We start from the raw sequence: 25,084 nt of genomic DNA on the forward strand, positions 1-25,084 counted from the left end.
TCTGCAGAGGAGACAGTTCTACAAGAGGGAACAAGAACTTGAAGGGAGAATTGTGTCCACCAAGTGAAATCTACCGGAAGGGTAAAAAAAATTAACAAAGATTGCATATTCTCTCTTATATGTGGGAGCTAAAAATTTTGATCACATGGAGATAGAGAGTAAAAAGGTAGATAATAGAGACTGGGAAGGGTGAGTGGGATGGGGGAGAAAGGATGAAGAGAAGTAAATCAAAGGGTAGAAACATACAGCAAGATAGAAGGAGTGGATTCAATGTTTGATAACAGAGTAGGGTGACTATACTTAACAAAAAGATATTGTACTCAGGCAATGGACACCCTAAATACTCTGACTCTATCACTATGCATTGTATACATGTAACAGCATTTCTCATGTACCCTATAAATTTGTACAAATTAAAAAAAATAACAACAGAAACTTCATGATGCCCCAGAGCAAATGTATCTAAATGGTCACCCCAGAATTGAATTAAAATTGTGTATATCTGCTAGGGAGAAAAGGCTTCACTCGATGTGGGTCAGTTTTTTCAAAAAAAGCTGTGATCTATAAGGTTTTTAAACCCCTCACATTCTCCCTGGAAATAATAAGCAATCACCTACAAATCAGAGTTTCTCCCACCTGGACAGAAGCCCAGTTTGGGAGCATAGTTCTTGCATCTGACAATGATTTAATTCCCAGACAAATTTTTATACTTTGAACTTTTTATCATGGAAATTTTTAAAATGTGCACAAAATGGAGATAATTGTGTAACAAACCCCCATGTATGCATCATGGAACGTCAGCATTTTGCCTTTCTTGTTCCAGAGAAATTTTTAATAGCACAAAGCACAGCCTCCCGTGTTGATGGGAGACAGATCTGGAGGGATGTGTCCTCGGAGCGGGGTGAGATTTCACAATGTTTGAAGTTAGGAACATCTCTTAATAGCACTGACGTGAGTGCAGTTGAAGCTGTCAGAGCCACGGTTCTGGGAAGTGGCATGCTCACCCCCACAGTCCTCCGGTGTAATGCTGGGCCATATACTCGCATTTCCACTGTCCCAGCTTGCCTGCTGGGCCGTGAGAACTGGATTTGGACCTGGAATGTGTGCTGATGCCTGAGGCTATCTTAATGCTTCATGGCACTCAAGAAGGCCATACTCGGCGTCTCAAAAAAGGTGCAGGGCATTTAACATATTTGTTTTAGTTTTGTAATTATGCTGTGTAACCTAGGATCCTCTTGGAAATTGTTGCACATGAAAGTGAACTGTCCAGTCGTCCACGTTCTTGGCAAATTTTCAGCCCACTATAAAACGAAAATCAAAATTACTGTTTAAGAAAGGAGTATCTTCAAAAAATCTTGCAGACAGTATCTAAAGCAGTGTTTGAAATCTAATAGAACCCTGTGACTTGAACATCTAAACTATTTTTTAAAGTTTGATTTTGTTTTTAATTGACGCATACATATTTATGGGGTATAATGTGGTATTCGACACATGTATTGTGTGATGATCAAATCAGAGTAATTAGCATATCCTTCACCTCAAATATTTGTCATTTCTTTGTGGTGAGAACATTAAAAATCCTCTCTTCTCGCTATTTGGAAATATGCAATACAATATTGTTAACTATAGTTATCCTATAGAGCAACTTCTAGAACAGAACTTTTTCTTCCTGAGTGTAACTTTGTACCTGTTGACCAGACTCTCTCCATCATCCCTCCCACGATCCCTGGACTCTGGTAACTGCTTCTACCATTTCTGATTCCCTGCAACTTCAAGGCCCCAGGTGGCTCTGCCTGAGCGTTCACGATGACGTTCCATTCCTGTTCAGCTATGCCTCTATCCTCAGTGGAAAGAGCCCCGGCATTCCTAGGAGTGAATCAGCAGTCCGCTCTCCCCCCTTCAAATTGAGCAGGAATTTGTTGGTTGTTTGGCTCCGGAGCAGGTGGCGGCGGGGGCTGTGGCGGTTGCGTTTCCTCTTTGAGGTGGGGGCTCAGCTGTTTCCTTGGTCACGCGCCCCGGGTAAGTGCCTGGAGGAGGCAGAAGGCCAAGAATACAGCTGAGACTTGGGCTGCCGCCAACTCCCAGCAGCTGCTGCTCTGTTCTCTGAGCTGGAACCAACTCCAGGCTGCTATGTGGCCTGATCTGGCATTCAGGGAGGGGCTTCAGAGGAGTGTCACTTGCATACTCTGAGTGACTTAGCCCACCTGCTATTTTGTGTGTGTGTTAACCTAATTCAAGTGAGACTTCTCCAACATTCAAATTACATGAAAAATTTTAGGTCACTGAAAGAAACAAACTTCGCTCCTTTGGAGGCTAATGAATTTGCAGATCTTAAAGGAATGATTTTAAAAGTTAAAGCTGAGTGGACCACCCTAACTCAGAATACATAAGTTTAACATAAGTGTGCCTTGGTTTATATTTATGTCTGTCTACATATGCACAAAAGCAACTTGGAAAGAATACAGGACTAGAAGAACCGAGTCCTAGGTTTTATGTGGCCTTTATGTAGATAAGTATAAAGGACAACACCATTGCCCTTGGCCTAAGCCTTTTTTTTTTTTTTAAATAAGATAACAAGATCATAAACAGCCTAAGCTTTTTTAAATATGATAACAAGATCATAAAACTTTCATGAAATTATGAGAGCTTGTTTTTGAAGTAAAAATTTAAAGTAAGTGGAAAGTTCTGAGCAAAGTGCTATACATGGACACTCTAAAAATATCTGCAGAATCAAAATGTGTACTTAGATAACACACACATACAGCCATGTATCTAGTTCTACATTGCAGTAGGTAATAGGTCTTTGCAAATGACTTTACCACTGAGTTGTTTTGTATAGTGTAAACATTCATTAGGAGGCAAGAGGTTATATCAAACATTCAGGATTTAGTCATTTCCTATATTTGAGAAATAAGAAAAGAATTCACTGGGTAAATATTGCATTCGTTCATGAAACCATCCTCGTTTTCAAAAGCACTGCTGCAGATGAAGAGCTACTTAATGAACCCCATCCCATTTTTTAAAGAGTTAATACAACTTTCCCCTGGAGTCTCCTAGAGGGCAGGGCTGTACTCTAGTCATCGTTGTAATGCTTGTTCTTATCAAGGTATTTAGTTAGTGTATGCACAATATGTGGAAGGCAGTAAAATGTATCCTGCTCATTAATGGTTTTCTAAAGGAAACATGATAGGATGTGTGTGTTGTTGTGGTTTCTAAAACACCCAGATCATTGCTCACTGTATGATGGCTCAACTGGTCTGTGCCCGTCTCCTCAGAACCTCAACTCCAACCTTGTGGTTCAAACAATAGTGGTTGAAGTAGGAGCTGATTAAAAGTGGCAAACCTACTTGGGGGATACTCAGTCAAGGAGATTAATAAATAGTATATGCTGAGACTGCTACCAATGAATATCTATGTTGTCACTTATATACCCTTCCCTGAATCTAAACCGACCAAGCAGAAGGGAATTTAATTTCTTTAAATGGAGTTATAGGGTATTCCCACAAACTGTTATTTTTTTCTGATTTTTTTTTTTTTTTTTTTTTTTTACTGGTTTCTTGTAGAAGGAAGCAGGCTTAGAACAAAATATTCCAGTCAGTGGCTCCACACAAAAATATCCCTGAATTCTTAAGAAATTTTAGCCCAAGTCATGTTGCAAAATTATTCTTGACTTTGTTTATAAGGATTTCGAGTTGTTTTGACTTTGATATTTATTCCAAGTACAAAGCATATTTTATGATAATTTAAATGTTTATTTAATAAATCTTGACAATCTTTGGTGTTATTCAACTAGTTTTAAAATTTTTATTAAATTATTTGGTTGTGTGTAGGTGTAGGGTTTTTATTTTAGTTTGTCTTTGACATTAATTTCAAACATGCCTTTTTATAGACTAAATTCCTTTTATTGCACATTTTATTAAATGTACTTCTTCTTAATTTTAGCTTTATTAATAATTTTTCCCTTGTCTTTGCTCTTCTATTTTTTGATTAAATGGGTAATTATATTTCAACCACAAACATGCTTTACAGTGTGATTAACACTGCAAACAGGCATCCAAATTAATTCATTATTTTCTGTCTCTTCTCAGTCTTTATGTTTACTTTTCTGAATATAAAAGTAAACAGGTTTTTTTGAGATTTGGAAAGGTTAGAATAAACACGCAGCCTCAACTAACCTCTGTGGTTCTATCCGCCTGAATTACCACTGGCATCACTATGGCATGCCTTTAGTATTTATTGCCGGGCATGTAGTTAACTATTATCCTCACTCATTTCGAAAGCCTGTGGATAAAATTGAAGTCCCAGAACCAATCTGTCAGAATTTAGGCTCTGCCTCACCCCTAGAGTGAAATATTTGATATGCTTAATGTATCTATGACTCAGCCTCCTCCACTCTAAAATGTGACTCTTTAAGGGCTAGTCCTATTATCCTATATTCTTTAATCAAAATACTATCAGGCACACAGTGAGTCTCCAATAAGTATATTAAAATTGTTTTAAATTGATACTATTTATATTAACATTTAACTTAATTTTTATTCAAAATCTCAAGCTGTGTCATAGTAAAACTAGTTTTATTTAGCAATGTGATTTGTGGCAGTGATAATGATAATGGGGAACTAATTTAAGAATGAAACCACAGTCATTTTGCATTGTGATTAGGTGTTATAATCTCATGACTAGCTAAATTTATGTTTTAATTCTTTAAATAAGTAATTCATCAAGTTATTATTGAATTTCAAGCATTCTACTAGATGTTTTAGTACAATATTCCTCATTTTAAAATAACTTAGGTGAGAGAGGGATAAGTCACTTACGGATTCTTCTCAAAGAAGCAGCAATCTTTTTGTACTGACCCTTGGAAGTTGGACTCTATTTGTAGCTCTGATCACTTCTTACTATATTTGAGAGAGATGCTAGATTAAAAAAAGAGAAAAAGATATATAAGAGTCCTTCTAGTTAATTAAAAGGAAATGTAATCTAGTCTTAAATTGGATCGTAATGCATGACAAGTTAATTTATAATGAAATTTTGCAATGGTATTGATGCAGTATCACTCCAAAATACTGCACTTTGGAAATCAGGAAGTCTTGAAGATCACCTGCAGTACTTTTTTTCTTGAAGAAGAAGAAGAAGAAGAAGAAGAAGAAGAAGAAGAAGAAGAAGAAAAAGAAAAAGAAACTCATAAAGTAAGTGAGAACACAAATTTCCCTCTCAGGAAATTTGTCCTGAGACAATGTCCCTCCCTCAGAAATTTCTTGCTACTATTTATTGTAAAGTATCATCTCTGACTTTGTTCTTCTCCATTTTGGGAAAATAGTAGTCCTAAATATAAAAGTGTAAATTTTTGGAAGTATATATTTTTTAGTAAATTTAAAAAAAATGGAAACCTAAAAAAACAGAGCATTGTTAGTACTTAGATGGGCAGCATTTCTTTTCAGTTGTGCAGCATCACCTTAAGTGTGGCATCTTGGGGAGCCTAGTGGATTGCCATTAGAGCAAATAGTCAATGTGTTCCACTGGCTGGCATGCTATCTTCTCCTTGCTCCTGCTGGAGTCTCTGAAGGGTAGAGTAATCATGGCCTGATCTGGAATTGGCATCTGTGGGTATGCCCAAGCCCCATATGAGTGGTCAGGCCACAGAGTTGCCAGCAGAGAGCTAGTGCTCCCAGAACTGAAAACAGAGTCTACCAGGATATAAGGATGGTTTTGAACCACACAGGATTTTAGATACCTGGGATCTGCCATTTTTACATTTGCAAATTGACAAGAATCAAATTACACAAATTATATATGCACACACATAAACATTTAAAATTAGGATACTAATAATGCCTGTGAGACTGACTAAAAGTAGTCATTTATGTAAATATGCTTAGACTTCTTTGGTACTTGGAGATTCAAGTTACTTCTCTTGTCATCAGGCAGATATGTTTTGAGATGCAACAGGATCTCATTGTGTTCTTTACTTTCTTTATATCTCTTTGTCCACTGAAAATATGTAATTTTTGAGGTATAAAACACATTTTTCTATTTATCAGACTTTATCAAATACAGGGAAATGCTATTCTTAATATAATACTTATCTACAATTATGAACAGTCCTCTCTGCTAGGTGCTTGCAATAAAGAATAAATGACCCATTTTGTTTTCACAGTTTTATATTTATTTGTGAAAATTAAATTTTGCTGCAATGTTCATCATATTAATACATTCCTCCAAATATTTCATATTCTACTTTCATATATTTGCAGGAGAGTTTTTGACAGTTGGGCCAGCCGGCCTTCCTTCCTTCCTTCCTTCCTTCCTTCCTTCCTTCCTAATTATCATTATGAGTAAAGAAAGGTAATAATTTCTCCCAGTGCATAAGATTTTTCCCAAATTGTAGGCCTTAGACTTTATTAAGGAGACCGTTCAACAAAACAAGATTCCACTTCTGGCAGTACCTTGCTATATGTTACAAATGCAACTACTGGCTTCTCCTTTCTTACCTATGTTTAAAATCTTGAAGGTTTCACAAATAAGCCCACAGCTCAGAAGCTGAGTATTTCATATTACATGAGATAGACAGACAGTTCATTTCTGTGATATATCAAATCATAATTTTGATTCTTTGCTGGAAAATTTTACCCTGGCAATTCCACATCCGTAGTTTGGATGTACACTCTTGTAAACATTCAAAACCACACTTTGTTATGTTTCCATTCTTTTGTGTAATGCCAGATTTTCAGCCTCCCTTTCAGGAATCAGATTGTTCCATTTGTCATAGGAATGCCACATCCCACTTTTTTTTCAAGTGCAAGGTTAAACATTAGAGACACCCAAGAGGGTGGGTTAACTTCACGTCTTCCTTTCTGAAATGTCAATTTGCACTATGTGCACCAACAGTTTTCTTCTACTGAAGTGTCTGTAAAGTACACTTTAAGACTATTTTGTGTGCCCATAACAACCATGTACAAAACTAATTACCCCTTCCAGGCACTTAGCTTAGGCATTGTAGAATCCATGAATAAAATCCCCAAATCTTCAACTTCATCATCAGGAGACCCCAGGGAGTTTCTGAGCACAATTTAACCCTTTTTCTTCATGAGTTCAGATGGACCGTGTCCCTCCCAAATATCAATAGTTTCTGCCAGTTCCTTCATTTGGTATGGTTTAAGAATCTGCTTTTTCCTCTTTCTTTAGTAACAGGTAATGATAGCAGGTTCTAATAATTCACAGAGATTATACCAGCATTTATTTTTTATAAGATCATTGAAAAGTATTAAATATTTTGAAATATGAAGATTACAAAAAGCAAACACCCAATTTCTTTGACTCTGGCTTGCTAGGATTGAAGGGTCTTATTGTCAGGTTTGTGCAGGGAATGCCCAAGTAGGAGAGTCCATCATGCAGAAGATGTTCACCTGAAAATGGTTTTAGTCTTGAATGTAACTGACTCTTTCACTTCTCCTTCAAAGAAGAATGTTTTGTTTAAAAAGAAAAAAAAAAAGGACCATCAGATAAAGTCAGGCTTACAGCAGGCAGGGGTTACGGGGAGGTTGACATCATCGGGCCATGCCAGCCTTTTCGGGTAGAGCATGTTCATGTGATCGTATTCTCACATTCAATGATGATAGGCAGGCCAACCTCGAACTGCAGCCCTTCTCTTACAAATGACCAACCACATGGTCTCTTTCGGTTATTGTCAAACAGGGCATCTGGAGTCCAATCAGCATTGCCACAGATGGCCCCAGAGCCTGAGTGCTGCCTGTGCCTGACACAAACAAACACACACCAATTGAGATGGTTTAAGTGGGAACGTACCTTCTGGCTAAGCCGTGGACACACTGAAAAAAAAAGAACCGCAGATTCTGCTGCATCAATGTGTTGTAAGGTTCCTGAAAATGTTTTCCTCCCAGGAATGTATTCATTTATCCTTTCAGCAAGCTGGTATCAATAGTGCTCCTGCTCTGCACTAAACAACAGTTGGAAGACACGCTGGCCTGAGGGCTGTCTCTGTCCAAGGAACTTAGAGTCTATGGACGGCATTCTTCATCTGGAACATTTATTCAAAATGCTAGTGTTTAAAGCATGGCCCCAAACACAAGTCACACCCTTGATGGCTTAGAAATAAAGGCTTTGAGACACTCTTTTGTATATTTATTTTCATATACCGTACATTTGTTGTACCAGAGTCTCTGTAAGTCCTCTCTCCGAAGGCACATAGCTCCTTTCACTCTCCTGGCTGCTTTCCTTGTCTCCTAGGGAAAGAGACATCAGATGAAACACTTCTGCAACACTTTCTTCAGCACTTGAGGTCCTGAATATGGACCCTTTTTCTGCACTACATTCACACCCATTCTCAGGTAGTTTGGTTGTTAATCTCTTGCATTTTCCATTTAAACACATCAAAAGATATTTAACCGTGGTGAGGAAAAATTCCAACACAATGTTGCTACCAAAATAAATGCCAATGTCAAATGAATTATTTTATATTTCAAGTTCACCTATTTTCAGAAAGTCTGGGGAGAGTCAGAATTATTTCTTGAACACTTACATTTTTTCTAGCAAATACGTTGATCTCAACACAGCACTTTTTTGTTTTCATGACTGTTTTCAGTGGTGTTAGTATGTAATGTTATGTAACACTGTATTAGGAAGTGTAGAGAAAGGAAGAAACAAAACAGGGAGAAAAAACAAAAGACCTCAGCATTTAAGAAGAGGCAGAGCAGGCACATGTGATGAGAATAGATTATCTTCCACTTTGTAATGGGAACACCATTGCACCTGTGTGGCACTTCTTCTTAAGGGGAGAAATGACACTTCGATGAGGAACCTGTTAGAGTAACCACTCGGAGGAAACCTCATGCAACACTGAAAGAAGTCAAGTGTGAAAGAAAGAAAAGACATTGCTTTCATCTAGTTTTTTTGTCACCTGGCAATATAAGTGAGGCCTAGATGTTTGGCCAGTTTAATCATGATCAATCATGCAATTAATGATGCCATCATTTTCTCAGAAGAATGCAGAAAGCACCAAGAGCCTGAAGAAACTCATCCGCATGTGCATCATCAGTTCAAAGTTTCAACACTCTCCTTTTGTCTTTAATGAGAATATCTTTTCGTTTGTCTCTATTTTTCCTTACTTACATTCTTTAGTTTCCTTAAGATAGATTTTCAAAATTAGCTTTCAAGAAGACATTGAGAAACCCCTAAGTTTAATGTCAGCAGTGGAATATGTGTTTATTACATGCTTCAGTCCTCTGGGTTGCTTTGCTCTCAAATCCCTTTGTCTGCTGACTTCTATAATTAATTTCATAGCTGCTTCCCAGCAAGCGCCATCTCTTTCCTTTCCCCGGTATTCTATCCAGAAGGCCACAAAATATTGTGCACAGTAGGAGATCAGTAAATATGCCTAGCTCTCTTTGAATGGATTGGCCCACTATCACAGAGCTTAGCCAGACCAAAACCTTCATGAGATCCAAACATCCAGAAACGTGTCCTGGTTTTACTTTCAGGTACCTTCTAGTGACTGTTGGTTTAGTTTAAGAAAAAACGTTATTGCCACATTAGTTTTCATAGGTCTTTGCATGATTAGATATCTTGGCCGTCAGGTGGAGGATGCACAGCAAGGTCACACAGCCATTACTGATTAGAATCCAGGTAGGGCTTTAAGCCTCTTTTCATTCACTGAGTCAACAAATCCTACTATGTGCCAGGCACTATTCTTAGTATTGGGGTTAATATAGAGGTACACAAAATAGGCAAAACCCCCATGATTGTGGAGTTTACATAATAGTGGGAAGATAATCTTTTTACTACTTGGTTCAAATTTTGAGCTTTGTTAAGGAATGATTCATCTGCTTTTTCTAAGACCTGGGGAATCCAGTGATTGAACAAGCCATCAGCCAGCCAACTTAACACTAAAGAGATAGGACAGGCAGAGAGTTTGCTGTCTTCCCTGCTGTAGGCTAGCAATGAATAAATGTATATGATGTGAGGATAAGATGTAATAATCTGTGCAGCAAACTCAGTCAAAAATTACTCCTGTAGTACTCAGTAAAAGGCAGTTGTAATAATATATGTAATTATCTGTGTAGAATTATTAATAGATGTAATAATGTATGTAGAAAACTCAGTCAAAAAATACCCGTGTAGTACTCAATAAAATGTAGTTGTTTCACTGGTGTGGTGGTTGAATCTTGTAGAAAGAGAATGCTATTAAGAGGTTAACACAAAGCTATAACTCAGAGCTGCCCTACATAACTGGAAACTCCCTTTGTTCCTGTGTCTTCTGAAATTCCACAAGCTATACTTAGGATGGCAGCATACATCCGTTTCTGCTAATCTCTCTCTGCCCTCTCTCCCTCCCTTTTGGAAGTGGAGTACACCTCCTGTGACCATAGCTTCTGGGATCATAGATCCTTTATGCTCACATTTTGGCTTTTAATTTTGGGGACCTGCCCCCTTTCATTCTTTTGCGCCCTTAGAAAATCCTTTCATTCATTTTGCTGTTAGGGAGGGAGCTGAGGTCATAGATGGGCAATTTAAACTTCTATGTTGATTCCTTTTTAAAAAGTTTGGGAGTGATGATTTTGATAATAATAAATCTGAAAAGGTAATATTAAGGCATGAAATAGTCATTTATGGTACCAAATACAAAGTATTGACATAAAATAAAGATGTCATAGCAATGGAAACATTTTATTTTCCCTAATGTACATATAGGAGTAAACATGACTTTTATAGACATTTCAAAAATCAGACAAAATAACAACTTAGCAATTTTTATTTGCTTTTATTCATTTTACCTAAATGTCTCTTCCTTTTTACTTTCTTTGAGAAAGGTTTTAATAACTCAAACACTTAGCTCCCATTTTGGCACCTCTAACTGCATCACATTTGTTATTTCATTGTTTTTGAAATGACAGATGCTTCTTTCACATCTTGTAGGAATGAAGAAGAAAAGAGTTCATGTCAGATATAATGATTACTATTAAAATTAATATTTCTCCCCACTTATTAAAAATGCCTTTTTTCTTTGTGTTGAATTTTATATTTTTGAATCCTTTAAGCCAGAATTGGAGATATGCACTTTATGAAAAATTATTGTTTCATTAGAGAGTGTCTCCAATAGAAATAACTGAAAATAAATAATGAATTGTTTTCTTGACATCCAGATAAAGAAGAAACTTTTAAATATTTTATTAAATTGAATTGAACTGAATGTAGAATGCAGAATTTCCAGTACCAGTTAGATTAATAATGCCCAAACAAGAGTATCATCATTTCAGAGGATCATTTCCACTTCTCATCCCTGAAATAGTACTGCTTGATATAGGAGATCACAGAACAGTGATACCGAGAGAAATATCTAGGGTAAGTGTGTAACTCACTGAAATTCCTGGAAGATCTGACTACTTAAGAACATTTTTGCCTTAGCAAAGTTATATGGTATCATTATCCACAAGATCCCAACAGAATTATTTACGTACCTGGGAAATTTGTTTCAGTTACACTAGGAATGATGAGGCTATTGCTCAAGTCCGAGATCCTGGCTTGTTGCTTAAAGATTAAGGAGACAGTCTTTTTGAAATGTTACCCATGTTTCAGCACCAGTATGGATTATAATTAGTTGTTCCACATTAAAAAATTATCATTCCTACCTACAAAACCTGGGTACACTTTATCTGGGAATAATGCAGGCGTGTAATTTTCTGTGCGGCTTTTGGAAAGTTGGGCACTATGAATTGTAGGTGTGGAAGGAGGAAATTGGGCATTCTGATAGCTATGAAAAATGGGCGTTAAGGATTTTCAAAAAGAGAAACTGAGCATAAGATTTAGAAACCCAAATGTGTCCATGTGATTTGGGGGATAAATCCAAGAAAGAGATACACATACCATCATCAGATGATATGTTCAGGTCATTTCTGTGCAGTATTTGTAGGCTTGTTCACAAGGAGAAAAGACAGTGAAAAACAATGTGTGGGTCTCTCTTGCGACGTACTGGGAATTAATTGCATAGATTAGGTAAACTTGCCCTTTATTTCTAATAGAACCATCACTAGAGGAACACAGGTTATTGAAAAGAGCTCTGACATCCAGTCAAAATGACTATGTTTCCTGAACCAACTCTGCTTGTAGATAAGTCTGGTTCTAGATCTTGTCCGAGTCATTGAATTTAATGTCAGTTAGACTAATTTCAAGCTTCTTTGCAGCTCTGTGGTTTTCTGGGTATTTGCACTTTTTTTTTTTTTTTTTTAAGTTTGCATCATGCTGGAGGTTGATGACACCACCTTGCATATGGATAAATTATGCCAGACTCTTAATAGAATGATGTTGGAAATGTAAGGTGGCGATTTGTCTGTATGGGTTATGGAAGTTTAGGCCATTTAAAAATCTTTGGACTGGTCTCAGTGGTCACACACTCAAACTAAAACTAACCTTGATGCTGGCAGATTCTTGGCTTATTTTCTAACACGGAAGCAGAGCCGTTGGCTTCATTCTCTGTGACATTGATTTTGGTCAAAAATCCCTTCTTATCTGTAGCAAAAATATGCACAAACTGGGCCAGTCTTGTGACAAGGCTGCCCATCAGCTATTGCATTCCATCCAGCTCTCTCATTCAGATTATTGACATCCTGATGTTTGTATTGTAGCAGGACCATATCCAGGGTAAGCTTTGGGAAAAAAAATTATAGAGTTGTCTTTTTCAGTGAAGTATGATGTCTGTTACCCTTTGTTGGCGAAAGCACATTGGCTGTACATGCATTGATTCTGGTGGAGGTGCAGGTGTTCTCTGAACATTGTATTTTCTCTAACCTTTTTATTCTTGCTGTGTCCACATTGGATACATAAATAGCAATGTATGTCACCAGGTACTGCTAAGATGATGATGATGATGATGATGATGATGATAGCATTTAATTGGTACCGGTGTGAGTCAAGTACTGACCATGGAATGTTACATCCAAAGAACTAGTCTGTATACATATGTGTCATCAATTCATCAATATGTCAGAGGAAATTTTGTAAAGCAGAATTCCAATTTCCCATCTTATAGTATGATTTTCTGCCTTTGATCTGGGTGTGTGTATATTAATTTGCTTATTTTTAAATTTATATTCAGGAAGAAAAAAAATTTTTTAATGTGAGATTGTGTTAGTTCACCTGAATAACATGTCACAGTGTAGAACATTCTTGCTCAGAGTAGAAGATTAGTAAAGACTTGCTATACAAATAAAGAAATAAAACACTGGCACAAGGGCTTTCTTCAGATGTTTTTATTGACAACAGACCTTCCTTAGTTTTAATGGCGTTCATGATCATTATGGCGTTCATGATTATTATGGTGCTACTCCTGTGCAGAGCTTTGGCATGAGTTCCTTCCACTTTTGGCATTCTGCTAAATGTTGATCTTGGTTATGTTTGATCCAGGTTACCACAGTTAAAAAAGGAAATGTGAGATCCTATATATAACCTTCTACGTGTTTATAAAGTGTCAGGCTCTTAGGTTAAAGCTTAAGCAAGGATATTCCTTAAAACATTTATATTCCCCAAAATCTTAACCATTTTTTCTTAAATGTCCCCCTCTGTTCTTCCAATAAAATAGTTTTCTGGCAATTTTTGCATTTTCATGATGGCTCAAGAACCTTACAGAATGCCTGCACATGAGGTTGACCATAAAGAGTTTAATTAAAGGGTAAAGCTCCTGGTTGAGTGTTTCTTATACACTGCTGAACGATTACATTTTGGGAGGGTAATTAGTGTGAAAATTTCTCATTGATATTTTTGGTCACCTTGGGAAAATTTCAGACTTGCTAAAGATATTAGTATGTATGTTCTATTCATGGCATTGTTGTTCTTATTTTTGAAATGATTACATCCCAATTACTTTTTTTTCTTGCTTTAAACTTAATTTTAAAGGTTCAAAATCTTTCTTAAACTTTAACAGAATAGTTGTTTTGAGAATGGGTTATATGCTTGGCTTATATAGTATTGCAATATTTATATGTCTTATGTGACAATTTGATAAATCAATAACCACCCCAATATACAAGTGGCTTTCATTTACAGAACCATGCCCAGCTTAAAAAGAAGCAGCAGGCCGGGCGCGGTTGCTCAAGCCTGTAATCCCAGCACTTTGGGAGGCCGAGACGGGCGGATCGCAAGGTCAGGAGATCGAGATCATCCTGGCTAACCCGGTGAAACCCCGTCTCTACTAAAAAATACAAAAACCTAGCCGGGCGTGGTGGCGGGCGCCTGTAGTCCCAGCTACTCAGGAAGCTGAGGCAGGAGAATGAGGTGAACCCGGGAGGCGGAGCTTGCAGTGAGCTGAGATCCGGCCACTGCACTCTAGCCTGGGCGACAGAGCAAGACTCCGTCTCAAAAAAAAAAAAAAAAAAAAAGAAGCAGCAGCAGCAGTGCATATTGGCAAAACATTTCAATTTCAATAAGTAAATCTTGACTGTGTTGTTTCATCATAAAGTACCCATGCTAATTTGGGTTAATATTAGTCTTTCTCTTGTTAATTTTTTAGCAAAAGTATTGTGAAGAAAGTGACTAATACAGTGACACTCCCAACTTATTGATAAAAATTTAACTTTAATTTCCCTTTCATTGGTGAACTAAATTATTGCTGAAATTTGAATCAAATCTGACCTTTCTTTCCCAATTGGCAGCACAGTGATTAATACACACACAACACACACACACACACACACAGAGCACCTATCTATTTTGACAGTGATGATAAAAGACAGCATATTTGGTGCTTTCATTTTGCCTTTCTTCTCTCTTCCTTTCTTGCTCAAATCCACAATCCAAATCATTACAGTGTTCAACTCTAAAGTAAACTAAAGAAATAAGAAACAGTATGAATATAAAGCGAGATAGCAATTATTTTACTTACTATCTTCATGGTAAATAGTTTACAGCATTGTTGATTAATTTTCTGTAGCTTAATTTGCAAACTATTGACAGCATTTACTAAATGCTAACCACAAAATTATGTTTAAAATAGTATTTCCACTAAAAGTAAAGCTACAGTAACTTTTATTTTGTGCATTTGTATATAGTCTCGTCTTTCTCCTTCCATCCTTCAAACTGTGGCAGTTGAAATTTGGCCAGAGTATTTATTAGCTAAATATTGAAGAAAAGATATTTGTTAAAAATAGTTTGGATTATTTGCAGAAATGAAAGAAATTGAAACAGATCAAGATTAAATGGCAGTGGAAGAGTCCGGTTAGTTTGGTGAACAGAAAGCTGAAGTAGGGTTGATTTCCTGGCACTGCTTTCTCAGCAAAGAGAACAATTTTAATCAGTTACAAAAATATTTGTGATCCATATGTTCCTCTCTGCTCATTCCCATATGCCCATATTCTCTTTTATCTTGGTAGATGATGACTTTATGATTCAGGCATGCAAGAATAATACCTCACTGACTTTAGAGCTTGGTGCTATTTCAAAACGTGTCCTGGTAATTACGCACACACATATATCCAGGCTGTCCCCGCTTTGAGTTAGTTATGTGAATATCAGTTTGTTCTTTCTCTCTTCCTGGAAAGAATTATATCTTGCATCCTCCTACTGAGGCTGGAATAATGCATCTAAGACTTAGTTTTGGAAATTACATTGCTGTTCACCTGCTGAGTGAACTGTACAAATATGAGGGTCTTAAAGAGAAATCAAAAGAGTTGCCGTGATCCTTGGGAACTTCATTCAACTTGGGAAAAGTAAAACAGAATCCAGAATGCATTTCATAACCATCACTGACGCTTACGCTAAGACATATTAGATAACAGGCTTCTTAGTGAAATAGATTCTAATTTTTAAAACATGATGATTTCTATTTAATATTATTAGTTATAGTAGCTATGGTGAAACTGATCAAAATTGAAAAATTAAAATTACTATTGATTAGCAATCCAGTTTTGTCGTAAATGCATGTCTAGCTCTCAAAAGCCATATAATTTCCAAAAATGAAAGAAACATAGTTTAAAGTCTGATCATCCATCTTCATAAAACATGAATAAATCCAGAAACTATTGACTGTACAAGTGATTGAATTTTCAACAGTTGTTTTCCCTTTGCACAACAAATGGCTTTGTAACCCAATATGTTATTAATATAGCCACAGTAAAATCCTGTAAGGAACCAGCTGTGCTCATTTAAACTTGGGAGAAGAGGGTAGCAAGGAGGAGGGAGAGGTTTCTAACCTTCAAACTAAATAACTGGGATGCATTTAGTGTTTTCATAGACAGGCATATGTTCGAAGAGGTGTGCATGCTGTTGGATGTAGCCGTCGTGCACCAGAGTAGAGTTATAGGGAAAAGGAAGAGATGCAGCTTGATTTGGGCAAATATTATTAGGAGCCCGTCTCTGTGTTTGCATTCAAGCTGTCTTTGCCGCTGCTCCTGTAGGAGTTGTGAGAAAGAGAAAGTGCACATTATAGCATGGATTGTTTTCAACAGGCTTGAAGTTTGCAAATCTGTTGAATCCCTCTGTCAGTGTTTCTTCGCTGTCAAACAGAATGCCCAGCTGGCAGTGGCAATCCCGATGGGGAGGGAGGGCTGTGGATAGATTGTGTTCACCCTGCAACAAGAATATTAGGCATTCTTCTTCCCAAACTATAAGTGGAGAGAAAAGAGCTTTCTCAGCCATGCCATTATAAAAGTTTTCTTCTTTCTTTCTTTTTTTTTTTTTTTAACTTTCATAGAGAATGTTTCATTTAATCAAAACCTTTCAGTGCACTTTATTCAGGTAACTTTCGTAAAGAGAGAAACTACAGCATTAAAATATATAATATAATCTATAATTAAGATAAAGGCTTTGGTTAGAAAAAGGAGGCAAAACTTTTGCTCATAGGTGATCCTGATTCTCATTGGGGCAAACACACAAGCTTGTTTTTTTTTTTTTATTATTTTTTTTAATACAAAGTGCGAGATTTCACTAAAAAAGGTTAAAATTGAAGTGAGTAATCTTCGGTGCATAATGCAATTGTTAATTTTAGCTCCTTGCGTGGGTGCCGTTCTGACTTGAACAGCCGGCTGTAGCCTTCATTAGAGAAGAAGCAGGCAGTTTGAGACAGGTGGAGCTGGATCAAGCTGTGAACGTGATTTGCTGGAAGCTGGTCATTAGTGTTAGAAACACCGTCTTATTTATTTGATCCTTCACCCTACCATGATTATTGCAATTATTATTATTTACTTTTCATCTTTTTTCAGGTTGACGATGTGTCACACTGTGTAAGGGAATCGCATGGAGATGGGCATTCCGAACTGTTAATGGGGACATGGGACTCCAGTTGTCTCTGATCACTTGTGTGGATTTTCCTGGCGTAGAACGACAGAAGCCGCTAGTAAGTCGCCAAGACCTACAGCAGGAATTCTGCACGAAAGGTAAAGGTCTTGTTGTCTGGCTGTCATCTCATCTGTATTTTAGATTTATTATTATATAAATGTGCCTGCTTGTATCCAGCAGTTCACTGAATGTGACCATGACAGGATCTGTATCAGAGACTCATTTGGCTTGTAGTTTGGAGAATTACAGCTCAATTTGTTCACTCCATTTTAAATCTGGTCACGGTCTGTTTTTTACTTAAATGCTCTGAAAAATGAGTTAGGACAACAGAAGTCCACTACCCAATGCACTGAGAAACAAGCTGTTTGCCAGTGGAAAATGGAACTTTTTATTTCATTAACCACACATACTGAGTGTCACTGAAATATAAGAAATCCGTCAGAATGCACTGGATGAAATATCCTAAAACCTCCCAAAACCTGAATGCATTGCTTACTAGTCACTTTACAGACTCAAGCTACCATCCTGTTGGAAAACTTCCTTTTACATTCCCACAATCCTTTGCCGAATAAGCCTGTGTATTTTAAAGATATCATTAGATACCATCTGTTTTGTCATGGTAGATTTTAGCGAAATTTCTGTGGTTTAGATTTTTCTCACGCTTCCTATTTTTAGTTGGAAATAAAGTTACTGAATTAGTAAATGGTAATTGAACACTCTCAAAGAAACATATTAAAACTCTTATTTGTCCAATAATAATTACCATTGTAATGACTGGGAATGGGACAGTCATTGCTTGGGAATTTTTTGTTAAAGAACTAACTTTCTAAGCTACAGCGCCTCTCTCTCCTCCTTCTTCTTTGTCTTTTCTTTCTTCTTCTTCTCTCTTTCCTCCTCCTCCTTCCTCCTCCTCCTCCCTCCTTCTCTTTCTTCTTTTTTTTTTCTTTCTATTTTTCTCACAGCTTAAAAAAAGTGAGGAGGAAGTAAATGCTAAATTATTCATGAGCCTCATTTGACAGCACATCAGAAGGGGAAGTGTCAGGGGTTTTATAAAGGTAGGGAGAAAAAAAATAATAACAGATTTTAACTCTGAAAAGCCATTTCCAGTGTCTGTAGTCTATTGTGAGCATGGAGAAGTAGAGTTTAGTTGGGATAGCTTCATTAGAGCTGCCTGCCAAAGACTCCCTTCCACAGGATCTTGTCGCACCAGCAACGGACAGGAGCTTGGGAGAGGGCTTACGTTTTTAATAACGTAGCTGTCAGTTCGAAACCTGGAAATGTTGACCCTGAAAGGTTTATTGCCAAAATTAGATACCATATTTATGTTGAATTGTTACCTTTTCAATAGATTTTTTGCCCTTGCAGACTACCGTATTCCTTATATCTAGGGAAGCATGTCTATGTTTGGAACCTGCAAATAATTTTTCAGTCATCTTAGAGATGCTGCAGAACATCAATACCACATCTTGAGTCAGAAGTCGAGGGTCATTTTTTCAAAAGTTGGAGAAATATCCTCTTTTGTTGCTTCTATTCTAGTGGAGAATCGGGGACTGGTAGTTGTGTGGGAGTTAGGTGTCTCTAAGATTTGTTGACCCATTTTGATGGCAAGGTGTATTCACAAGTGTGTAGAAAGGGGGTGTGGATGGGACAACTGTATCTGCCTCTTGTGCATGCCTTGGGTACTTGATTTCACCTTATTTTTCCCCCTTTTGTATAAAATTCTCAAAATTGCTCATTTGGATTTGAATATGAAAGGAGAAATGAAATATCTAAAGAATGATAGTAAATACCTTACACTGACTTTATTTTCTGATATCTTAACCTTCTAGGGCATAAAATCTTGTTATTTTAATTTGCACCTGGGAGAATGTCTGAGCAAGGAGACCTGAATCAGGCGATAGCAGAGGAAGGAGGGACTGAGCAGGAGACGGCTACTCCAGAGAATGGCATTGTTAAATCAGAAAGTCTGGATGAAGAGGAGAAACTGGAACTTCAGGTGAGTGAGCATGAAGAGACCCTGACTCTCATACAACTGTGTGCAGATCCCTTCTTTTATTTTCAGAATACTTTAAAGATTTATTTTTTAAAGAGTTTCACTAGTTGTATCATTAGGAAATGCTAGTCTCCTACTTTTTTGATTTTTGTCACTTTTTGTCCTAACCCAACCATGCTCTAAAATGTGTTTTGTGGGGAAAAAGTCATAGGAAAGTATTTATTTTCTGAATTTGCACACAGCATCCCCTTACCAATTTCCAGAACACCTCAAGGTGTACATGGAGGGCTTCTCCCAAGGCAGCTTTAGACTAGCTGAGTTTTAAAAATGAATTTGCTATTCTGTGGAAGGATGAAGACTCAATTTATGGTAAACTAAGAAAAATCAAAGGCAGGTGTTCCTTTGACTTTCGTGGGCATGCTAAGGCTCAAATCTTATTAGCAAACAAGCTAAACCCTAGAATTCCCAGCCAAAGAGAGAATACTAGAAGGAGGAAGAAAGACTGGGAGTGATTAAAGGAAACGAAAAAGTGTTGTGAAACACATCGTGGTTTACAAGGGAAAGAGATTTGGTAGAAGGAAAGCAAACTGCACTTACAAAAAGCTTGGAAGTACTGATTTTCTTTTAACTAAACTACAGAAGTGTTAACTCTTTATACACCAACAGTTAACAAAGGCAGATAACTGCATGATGGCCAAAAGACTTCAAAGCTGGCTTTTCCTTTTCCCCTTTCCAATAGTTGCTATAAAGAGAAAAGAGCTAAAAGTTAGTCAAAAGATTTTTAAAGCTAGGGAAGGAGGAGTCCTCCCTAATGTTTGTGATGTTCTGTTGCTATTATTATTGACTTCTCTACTGTAGCCAGTAGTGACATTTTTCTCTCTTTCTTTCTCTCTCTCTTGGTTGTTGGTTTACTGTTTGTTTTTGTTTGTTTTATTTTATTTTGTTTTATTTTCTTTCCAACATACAACATACAGAGGCGGCTGGAGGCTCAGAATCAAGAAAGAAGAAAATCCAAGGTAGGCTCCTTAATATTCTAAGTAGACCTGATATCATGAGTATAAATTGCCTATTTTATATCAGAGTTAAAAGATTTGCCAGCAGTTCAGATGATTGTGTCCAGATATTGTGGGGGATCCTGGTTGTACTGGTGCTGGCTGTTTCTGATGGGATTGGGTTTATGCATGTCTTACTTTCTGGCACTGTATATTTTAATTAGAGGATGTAGTGTTCAAATACCTGTAAATGTATGTATTTGATCCTGTTTTCGCACGTAGAGATTTGACAGTACTTTACAAAACAAACGACCACTTGTTTTGTTTTTATTTTAAACAAAATTTAGAGTAGATGTTTTATTCTCACTACTTGATTTCTGCCTTGAAGTAAACAGATACTGCTGTTTAGTACATACTCTTCATCCTTTTAACTATCTTCTCAGTCAAATCTCCTGCAAACTTAGTTTTAGTAGAAATTAATTTTGTCATTTTTTCCTCCTGATATTTTCAGGAAATGGCAGCAATTCATTCTTCATATGTTCCCAATGTGACGCACACAATTTACTAAAAGTATTTTTTTAATTTATCTGTTCACATTCCTCTTTACTTCCATCCCCATCAATATAGAGGTATGATGCTTAGAGCCAGTGTAGACAGTACTGATTGGCAGACTTGAAGTTTGGTTTTAAAAATCTCATTTGGGGAAGTCATGTAAATGTGGAGATGATTTGGCAGTATGAGAATGTTTCCTGTTTGTTTCCTTTATTTTCCTTTCCTTCCCTTTTCTTTCCCCCCTCCTAGTCAGGAGCAGGAAAAGGTAAACTGACTCGCAGTCTTGCTGTCTGTGAGGAATCTTCTGCCAGACCAGGAGGTGAAAGTCTTCAGGATCAGGTATATCCCCTTGTCATTATCATTAATTGCATGAACGGGATCCACCTTTGTGTGCATGACTCTTAATTTGGTGTTAAACAGTGTTTTGGGGGAGAAAAATATAATTGAAGAAAATAATTCATTTTTTGGCTTCATCCCTTGCTTATTCAACATTCTAAAATAGTTTAATGGTTTGTCACAGAGTATTACATTTGTTTTTTTCCAGACTCTCTGAAAACTGCAAATGGAAAGGAATTCAAAAGAATTTAGATTAAAAGTTAAATAAAAAGTAGGCACAGTAGTGCTGAATTTCCTCAAAGGCTCTCTTTTGATAAGGCTGAACCAAATATAATCCCAAGTATCCTCTCTCCTTCCTTGTTGGAGATGTCTTACCTCTCAGCTCCCCAAAATGCACTTGCCTATAAGAAATACAATTGTTGGTTCATATGAAACTTAGGAAATAGTGAATAAGGTGCATTGAACTTTGGAGAAATACTTTTATGGCCTTTGGTGGAGATTTCTCAATACTGCAAAAGTTGTCCAGAAATGAATCTGAGCTGATGGTGACTTTAATATTATTAATCTATCACTGCATATTTTTACCCTTATTTTTGCTCCTTACAGCAAGATTAGTAGGTTATAAAAATTTAAATTTCAACAAAATTATTTCATGACAAAATGGGAAACTTCACATCATACTTATTTTTGTTTGCCTTTTAGGCATCATATTAGCTTTTATAAAAAATGGTCTTGCTGCTGAAATTGTACTTATTTTATCAGAGGCTGGGAGCAGTCAAGACAAAAGTAAAATGGTTTACCTGAGCCCAGGGGAGGGAAAAATTGATTAAGATATCATTATTTTTGTTTGGTTTGGTTTTGCTTTTTTCTTTTTACTTTAATTGAAATACTCTGAATTCCCCTCATGGAAACAGAGAGCATTGAGAGCACTTTCTTTAAAAGGACCAAAAATAAATTCCTAATAGATTTTGTCCTAAGAATGTGTGTTTTTTTTTTCTAGCATCATTTTCTCAACACGCCACTCATGTCATAAGGCATGGACAGGCTATCTTTCAGTGGCCATTACTGTGTTTCGTACACATGCTTTATTTTACTTGGGCTCTGAGAAACGTGTGGCTTTCTTTCAGCATTTTATTTGTGCTTCTATTTTTAATGGAGATTGAAAAGGGAGAATAATGTGAATATCATGGCTTATATTATTAAATGTTGATTGATGGCTTGTAATGTACCGCACACAATATATGTTAACTCTGCAGAATGACAGACCCTGTAAGAAGTAATGCCCCAGTTGTCCCCCACTCCTAATGCCAGGCAGAGAAGGACAGCCTTTATAGACTTAATCTGCTTTTTGTCCCATTTGAAAAGGTACCAGGAGGAAATTTTTTAAGGGATCATCTGTATCATAGTGCCCACTCTGGACCTAAGTCTAGTGTCTCCATACAATTGGTGCAGAGAAATAAGGTGTAAATGGTGCTTTGTTCCTGCTGGTTCCAAGCTCAGAAACCAAGACTAGCTTTGTAGGAGAGAATGAGAGCCTGCAAGCTTCTCTTTGGATTGGCTGAGGAGTGGTGGGAGCAGGGGGCTGATAGAAAACATCCAGACACACACATATAAGCAAGTGGCCGTGCTACCTTTTTAGAGAATAAAGAAACAGACTTTTGAGTTTATATGCAATGCCTTCATTAGGTACCACCGGCACTTACAAAATGTGCGGACTGAATCCCAGAGAACACTGGCAGAAGTATACAGTGTATGGATTGTATCGCTTCCCCAATGTTTGTAAATCCACAGTATTTGGAAAACTGCCTTCATTTTCCAGTGTGGGAAAAACTCTTGCTACCTGTATTACTTGATCTCAGACCCATATCTGATGGTTCAGTCTGTCCTTAAGTTAAAGGAATTTTGCTTTTCTAATGTTATACTATTTACCTATCAGTGTATTACTGCAACTTGAATCACTCTTTTACTGTTGTTGGATATAAACTTATCCTGTACCAATGTATTTATTAACACTTGTATTTTATTATTGAGCATATCAATAAAAATATTAAAAAATAACAGATTGTTTTTTACCAACTCTATAGCACTTTTGTGTGTTCTTTCAACACCGTAACGTATATGCATAGAAAAGATAATTTTTTTCCTGAGTATAGCATTTGTCAACACATGCCATCAATTTGTACATTTTTTTATGGTGGATATTCTTTAGCCTCTGCTCATGCATTTATAATATATGTCCAACCCTCTATGATTTTAGATTCATACATACAGAGGCTGGATGTTTCAGTCAGTTTTGAAGAAGCGATGAGATCACCTTCATGGCCTGGGAGCCCTTAGTTTCCCTTGAAGATTAACTGTCAAACTGAATCTTCCCCACCCCAGCCATGTCTTCTGGACCAGAAATGTCCCAGTGATTTCTTTAGCAAGTAGAAGCAAATCCTATCCCTAGAACCTGCCTGAACCTTTGCATATGAAGACATTTCTGTCCCAAACTGCAATAAATGACTCTATAATCAAATTACACTCAGTTTTTACAAAATTTATATATTTACATCCCCAGGGAAAACATGTTGAAGTTGGAAAACTCAGCTAAGATATCTATGATGAAAGTATGTTTTATTTCATCATTTATATTGTGTGACTTTATAAGCATAGTGAAACAGGGAGTTCACAATGGAGCCCCTTCCAAAAAAGAATCTTAGCTTTGGAGAACTTTTCTTTATGTTTGTTAGCTTGGCTAGGTTTACTGAGAACCATTAAGAATCCCAAATTATGAGGGTACAAGCATCAATTTAGTCACATGTCATGTGAGCATTAGTTTAATTTTCAGTGAGAGACATTATTAGTCATTGGGATTATTTTTTTCCTACATCATAAATTTTAATGTCACTAGTGGAAGAAAGCTTTGCCATCAAATGATCTCTTACATAAGAATAAGTGGGCTTAACGTTGGTTAATTTGTCATAGTTTTAATCATAGCATAGGTTTTTCATAAAACTGAAAAACATGATTTGGCTTATTCTTCTTCAAAACGGTGAACGTACTATCAATCAAATGGCTGATACATGTGAGTTAATGCAAAATAATCTATTTTCAGTGCAAAATAGATAAGAATAAAAATGGATCCAGTCCCAATGCTATAAATGGTCAATCTTATATCAAACATCATTTCAAGAGAATATTATATTTTGGAAAGGACTAACTGATGTTAAAATAAAATAATATTAAATATATATTATTTATGAAAAATATGATTTTACTTCCTACCTTTTCTAAAAGGCAATGCTTATTGTAACTATACATTATAATGATTTATTAATGGTATTTATAAACAATTATAATAAGTTTATGCCTAGAATTCCTGCAATTATGTAGTCTGCTTTTCATTGTAGTAGAAATCATTGTTGACCTGGGTCTAGAATCGAGTTTTTATTGCAAATTCGGTAATAGAGGCTTTCTTTATGTCTGTTCTATTTGTAATTATGATTCCTAGTATATGTCTGTCTTTGTGCCAATTTCCCCTTATAAGGAATTATAGAATAGAACTACAGAGTCCTTCTTTTTTTTTTTTTTTTTTAAATACAATGGCTGTGATGCGAGCTTACCAATAAAGAAATTTTTTCTAGGTGTTTAAAAATAAACCTGTAGAAAAAAAATAAGTATTGTGATCTACAGGAATTCAGCTTGGTTAAGGTTAATATTCATGAGGCAAAGTTTTAGTACTAGATGTTCCTTATGACCTCCCATTGACTCCAGAAGATTAAGTCATTTTAAAGGGCAATTAATTTTCTGACAGGTTTGATTTTTACCATTTAAGAAAAAAAATCTGCACCTGGTTTTCATTTTTCTATACTTCATAACCTCTATGCAAAATGGGAGCCAGACAGAGATTATTAAACCTGGCCCTAAATTATTATATTTTTTCCCCAAC

General features: G+C 36.6%; 1 protein-coding gene across 42 annotated transcripts in view; it reads left to right on the top strand.

Moving 5' to 3' along the window:
- Positions 1-25,084, top strand: part of ARPP21 (cAMP regulated phosphoprotein 21) — a 156,707-nt gene that overhangs the window by 24,872 nt on the left and 106,751 nt on the right. For 7 of the 42 annotated variants that reach the window (XM_017956018.2, XM_017956017.3, XM_021934942.2 and 4 more), the window contains exons 2-5: positions 17,205-17,378; positions 19,110-19,276; positions 20,248-20,289; positions 21,067-21,156. In XM_017956018.2, coding sequence (XP_017811507.1) covers positions 19,148-19,276; positions 20,248-20,289; positions 21,067-21,156 — 261 coding nt within the window. In that variant the 5' untranslated portion in view covers positions 17,205-17,378; positions 19,110-19,147. The other 35 variants (XM_031663841.1, XM_031663849.1, XM_031663843.1 and 32 more) reach the window with 20 other exon arrangements.

This window comes from Papio anubis, chromosome 2 (genome assembly GCF_008728515.1).
Source record: "Papio anubis isolate 15944 chromosome 2, Panubis1.0, whole genome shotgun sequence".
Lineage (NCBI taxonomy): Eukaryota > Metazoa > Chordata > Mammalia > Primates > Cercopithecidae > Papio > Papio anubis.